This window comes from Perissodus microlepis, chromosome 9 (assembly GCF_051167445.1).
Source record: "Perissodus microlepis isolate ML-2025 ecotype Zambia chromosome 9, ASM5116744v1, whole genome shotgun sequence".
Lineage (NCBI taxonomy): Eukaryota > Metazoa > Chordata > Actinopteri > Cichliformes > Cichlidae > Perissodus > Perissodus microlepis.
Window position 1 is genome coordinate 30,022,577 of NC_140469.1, and position 6,376 is coordinate 30,028,952.

General features: G+C 39.7%; 1 protein-coding gene across 1 annotated transcript; it reads right to left on the reverse strand.

The window, feature by feature from the left end:
* Nucleotides 1-4,709: 4,709 nt before the first annotated feature.
* LOC146380788 (GTPase IMAP family member 9-like) lies at nucleotides 4,710-6,006 on the reverse strand. The gene is made up of 2 exons (XM_084940179.1): nucleotides 5,937-6,006; nucleotides 4,710-5,797 (listed from the first exon to the last, which is right to left on the reverse strand). Exons 1-2 carry the CDS (start codon nucleotides 5,953-5,955, stop codon nucleotides 5,091-5,093), a joined length of 726 nt encoding a protein of 241 aa, XP_084796305.1. The 5' UTR covers nucleotides 5,956-6,006; the 3' UTR covers nucleotides 4,710-5,090.
* Nucleotides 6,007-6,376: the final 370 nt, after the last annotated feature.

Below are 6,376 nucleotides of genomic sequence, written 5' to 3' on the forward strand. Positions count from 1 at the left end.
ATTGCACTGCTTTAAATAGTTTATTTTGATGCACATGCTGTTTTCTTTCAAAATTTGCATTATTGGATTGTTTTTCGTTTTTTCTGCAGTATATAAAAATTGGTGTATCTCAAAAATAAAACTACGAAGACACTCAAAATAAATTTCCTATTGTTGTAAACTATTTTTTGCAACTTTATTGTATTTAAAGTTTTGAGGGATAAACCTCTTAAATTTCTCTAAGTGGAAATATATGTAAAAAACAACAAAAACAAACAATTTTCAATTTTTTTGTAGTTTATTGCACTTTTTTGCAATTTATCTACTATGGACTTAATGCATACATATTATTAAAATTTGGGCTATAACAGTTGTATTGATGTATAGCAACTTGAAATGCTCCCAAAATGGCACTACAGCATGTAGAAATATAATATAAGCTCTGGCGGACTTGGTTCTATGGTAGGTCTTAAAGGGTTAAGCGCACATGTCACCAGAGACTGAGGGCTCCAGCCAGAAAGAGAAGGCTGACTTGTGTAAAAGGTGGAAATATGGACGATATGGACTACAATTGCTCATTGAAAGGTACACACGATATGTTTGTGCATTTACTTTGTGTGTACGTTTTATTTGAATTGTAATTTTTATTCTGCTGACATAATATCCGTGTTTTTCATTGATCATTTCACCATAGTTTTTCACGATGTTTGCTGGTGAAAAGAAGATTAAAATACTGGTTAAACATCAGTTGGAGCATGGCCCTTTATTCTACTTGGAACATGAAAAACCTTCAGGACCAGTTACAATCTGGGATGGATAACATTTTTGTTGTGTATGAAAGAAGTACTGTAACTGCTATTTCTGGGGGGGAAACTACACATCACCAAAGAAAAGAAGCTAAAACATCTTGCTTATCTTTTTTAATTATCTGTAATGATGTATAATACATATGATATTGGAATAAAATACCCATGTGTAATGTTTTGGAGAAGAGAGAACATGTTTCATTTTGGGATTTCAGGAGTTTTGACAAAGCAAAGAACTGTGAAAGGAAATGTGTTTTAAGAAACAGATTACATGAAATGTATCTTAGCAGATGTGAAAAACCAAGTGGCTACAACATATTTAAAGTTCATAAAAGGAAGGGGGTCTTTATTCAAGAGTCTCTATTTAGAAAAGTTGAGCTTGGATCGTTGAATGACAACAATCAGTGAAACCGCTGTCTTGTTACTTTGTGAAGGAAGCCTAACTCTGGTTCTCTTTGTGTCCAGGAAACTCTTGGAGAGTTCGGAGTGAGGGATAAGAAGAGTGTGTGTGGGAGGGATCAGTTCACCTGTAGCTGGGACAGTCACTGCTGTGGAAATCACATTTTGTCTGAACCATTTTTGCACCTTGTTTTCACTAAATTCACTGTCACTGTTAAGGAAGCCCTGTGACTGGGTCCTGATTATCCGTCACCAACATGACATTAAATCTTTTCTGGCACCAACGTGACTCCAGTGTTTTCACAGAGCTTCGTACTTCCTTGTTCTACAACATTCCTTTAAGAAAGGAACTCCGTGAGAATATTTAATGTTTGTTTCATTATTTGCTTTTCAACACTTCACAAAAAGCCTTTTCAGTGGAAACTGAACGGTTTTACTGGCATTTCCACATCACTATCCAATTTTCTGTTATGTTAGTTACAAAATGCAAAACCCTTGTTTCTGTCTGACAGTAGAGAGCACAGACGAGCAGGTTGGGGTCTGTGGCCCGGCTGTGGGGAGGGATGGAGCAGTGGATTCAGGGAAGCCTTGCAAACATAATTGCGATCTATTATCCTAACACACCTCCCTATTTCCCAATAGCTGCTGAAACCAAGAAGTCGCTGGGAGAAAGCTTAAAGTAAACTCTTTCATCTTAACTAAGATTGATTTCTTCTTTTTTATAGTCAACAAAAAGGTCAAAGCTAGTCAAGGCAGATTAACACTTATAATGGGAAATTTCTTTTCTTTTATGTATTGGTTACATGCTTTAGCAATATCACTTTTGGGTTTTTAAAGGCACGCATGTGGAAGAGCATTCAGCCTCAACTTTATTGCACACACACAGCCAGGCAGCCTGAGAAAATGGGTGAAACCCAATAGGGATTTGGAGTTGACGTCACACCGCAATGCATTGTGGGAGCGCGCCGCCATCTTAGAGGGCCACGAATAGCGTGCATCGGTAATGTGGACCCGTATGAAATATGGCAGTGGAGTGAAAACCCAGACCACCTACCGCCGTTGTCCTATCCCGATACCTTCTCGTACCTTGTCTGTGGAGTCAGCGCATACATGGCGAATCCTTTTCGGAATTATGAATCCCTGGAGGCGCACATCTAATTCACAAACGGTTGGGTGCAAGATTTGTCCATTTTTAAGTCTCCACGTTGTGAGTACGTTGACCATATGACCAAGATACAGCCAGAGGTTGCACATAACATTGACTTTTCCTCAGCAGCTGCTCCAAAAATTGCTCTAGATGAACAAATAAACACACCGTCTGCAGTGAAAGGCCAAAGGAGCCGTCCGCAAAAAAGGCAAATTCCACCTGCTAGTCTGAAGTTGTCACCAATAAGCTACTCCATAAACAGAACATAGTTCTGCTGCATCACACATTAGGATGTTTGTTCTAATTTTCTATGACCTCATCGCATTGAAAGTAAAACTAAAAGCCTATAAAGAGTAATATGAATTTACCAACAAAAAATTATGGCAGAGAACTCGATATCAGCTCGTCTCACCGCTGCTATCCAAGCCTGACGTCTTTGTTTGGTAACATCAGATACATGAGATCCCTCACATTGCTTCCAGGAGAGGAAATGATAAAAAGAGCCCATTTTCCAGCTTATTCCCTTCCCGATCGTGCGATCTAACATTGCAACTGACAGCACAGCTGATGTTTCTGTGTGCTTTTGCTCCTGTAGTCCTTTGGCCTACTAAACAAAGGGCTACATCACACTCCATAGCCCTATGGAGGGAAAGTCCACAGGTGTGAAGCCTTTTGTTTGTCTCATCTTACTTCCACACATCGTTTTCTCTCCGTTTTGGCCTCCCGTCAACACTGAGGCGGTGTATTTGCTGATGGAACACACAGCGTTTCCAAATGCTCTCGAAAACGAATACATTTGAAAATGGTGCTTTTTTTTTTTTTGCATCGCAGTGTGGACAGCGAAAACTGAGACTTTCTAAAATGATTATGCATATTAGTCATATGATGCAGTCATGTGACTAAGATAGCGGAGGGCATAATACAGCAGTTGTTTTGATTGCTCTCAATCTTGACAGCCCTATTAAATATTAATATCAGTCGGTACATGCTCCACATAGCTTTTCTTCAAACTCTTTAATCCTCACTCACTTTTGCAACTTTGTACTTTTGTGTTACTCGCAGCAACAACTCCACCTCATTGTTAGTCTATTTAACAAAAACTCGGTGCTTTTCCTCAACATTCTGCCGCGACATGTCAAAGAGCCGGAAAGTAAATAAGTAGCAGACAAAAATGAGGCAGGTCAAATCGTCTTACGTTTCACACATGCGCAGTACTGGAACATAAGTATTTTCGCCCGTTTCAATGTAGACGCACAACTAAAAATGCTAGTTTTCAAATCTATCCGGGCTAGTGTGGACGTAGCCCTAGAGTTAAATCAGAGATAAGGAGTTGTAAAAATCTCCCCCCTTCTGGAGAGGCCAAAGGTGTAAAGAACAGCTGTGGAATGCTTTTGTCTGGCTGACAGACCACGTGACTTTCCCGCATTGCTTTGTGGGTAGGAATGGCAACAAAATCAAAACACTGCATCAAGCGCTAGTATTTCCAGCACCAGTAATCATTAATTCTGCGGTTTTAATCCCTACTTGCATTTTATTTGCCCCAAAAACAGTGATGTACAAAACGACGGAGAACAAGCCAGGTCTGTACAAAGAAAAAATCTAAGGAGTGAAAGGGTCAGACCCATACGAGCATAGAGTGGAGTAAGGACGTTAGCGTGCTGCCCAGATCCCTGCAACAAGCCCAGGTCCAGTTTACTTTGGTGATTTGGACTATTCCATTTCACAGCTGTTATTAAATTCTTTTTCTTTATCTCTAATCTCTAATTGTTGTTTCAGGTTGTAGTGTTACACAACGTTTTCAGATCAAACAGAAATAAAATGAGTGTTTTGTAATTCATTCAATTTGTCTTTATTTATAACTGGCATTATTGTTTCATTCTATTATAGAATCTTACAAGAAAAAGGCAAAAAAATCCAATGTGCTTTATTAGCTGCTTCGGTGAAAAACAAATCAACAATGCAACAAAAAAACAACAACATTGCAAAACAACATACTGGAAAACAGTTATTCATCACTTGCTTGCTTCAGTACAACACTTGGGCACATATATGCGGGACTTTTCGTGGCTGTTTTCGCTCTCTCTTAACCGATCAAATCTCGCTGTGGTAGCAGCTTTACACTCGGTCTGACCCAGGTTGATAGAGGGCGCCAGTCTGGATCACATTCCAGCATTTTGTAGGCTGGTTTTCCTACAAAACACAACAAACATTAGCCCGCAAAGCCACAGTGAACAAAGCAGCATAGCGCCGCAAATTCAATTCAAATCAAAAGAAGACTTATTTGTAACCTACATCAACAATTATGTTATGATAAATTACGTAATAACAGAAGACTGACCTTTGTGGAAATGCTTGGAGCAGACTATGATGTGAGCTGGAGTGTTCTGGGACGTTATATTTGGTCTGCAATTCAGGCCATCCGTCAGCTCTTTGTTACTCCGGAAACATGGCTTGAACAATTTCTCTTCCACGACGTAATCCGATAAAAACCGATCTCTTTACCCGTCGGCTTCCCGTGGCTGTCATGCGACCGGCTATTGCAGTTAATAACACAACAGCTTCTTGCCATTTGTTGTGTTTCTTTTTATCGCTGTGTGACTGTTTTCATGTGAAAGCCTGCGTGCGCTAGTACCGCTTGCCACTCGTTCCCAGAATCCTTTGCGGTTTTACCCCAGAATGTCACATTTTGAAAATGTGACGTCATTCATAATAAACCACAGATATTTGTCTACAGGTTTACATCATGTAATATGTTTTTATTATCTTTTAAGCCGAAAATAAAAACGCAGAATCTGCGCTATCAGTTGACCCAGGAACTTGTATTCTTCATCCTCCATCTCAGCTTGTTTCTGTTTCCTTTCTTCCACCTCTCTAAACATGGCATTTGTGTAGTATGTGTCGCCGTTTCCTGCCACCATGTCATCAATCTTCTTCATCAGCTCCTCCACCTGCTGTCTGTCTTTGCTTCTGTTGTTGAAGACGTGGAACCTGTTTCCACAGCTTTGGATGACTCGTCTGAGGCCTGATTTGGCTTCACGTACATACTGCTGTACGGTGATTTCCTGGTCTTCAAAATCATCTCCATGGGTGAACAGCACAATCATGTAATGTTGAGCCTTTGGACCAAACAGCTCCTGCAGGGCTTCCACACAGTTTTTCTCCTCTGTGGTGAATCGACCGACTTGGAGCACCAGTAGAAAAACATGAGGACCTGGACTGGAGACTTCAACACATCTCACAATTTCCTTTTTGATCATCTCTGCAGATTTCTCAGTGTCCAGGAACCCTGGTGTGTCTATGACAGAAATATTTCTCCCTTCCCACTGTGTTTCACCTGTTTGACAAGTTTCAGTCACTGATTGTGAACTGGGACGAGATTTGAAATGTTTTTTTCCCAGGATGGTGTTTCCAACAGCACTCTTCCCCACACCAGTTTTTCCTATTATCACAATCCTCAAACCAGGACCTGGAACACAATTCACAGCTTTAGTTTAACTTGGCTGAAAAGTTTTACCAGTAGGCCTCATGTATTTCAGTCATTATGAGCACATATTGACACTTTTCAAACAGAAATGATAAACATAGAAGATTAAATCAAATTTTACCTGATATAAGTGAAGCCATAATTTGTATTCAGTGTTGTAACTACACAGGTGAGAGAGATGAGTGTTCAAGCTTCTGTCCAACACATTATTTGTAGCTTAAAGCTGACACACCTCCAGTAGTTGCATAACCGGTTCATATAATAGACACAGATGAGCACACCCTGCAGAAACCAAACAGCCTTTTACTGCACAGCACTGTGTTTGACAGGAAGTTCTTCCATTAAGTTTGGATTCAGTATGATTGTTGATACTTTGCTTTGGGATAGTAAAACAGGATTGTTAAAATCAAAAGGAAATTAGGATTAGAAATGAAATACTTTCACAATAATTTGCTTTAACTAAAATATTTTAGGGCTTTTAAGAAGAAATTCCAAAGTAAAAGACTTGAAAGAAACATTTGGAGCAGATTTCAACAGTCAGTGTGATAACATTAGAGACAT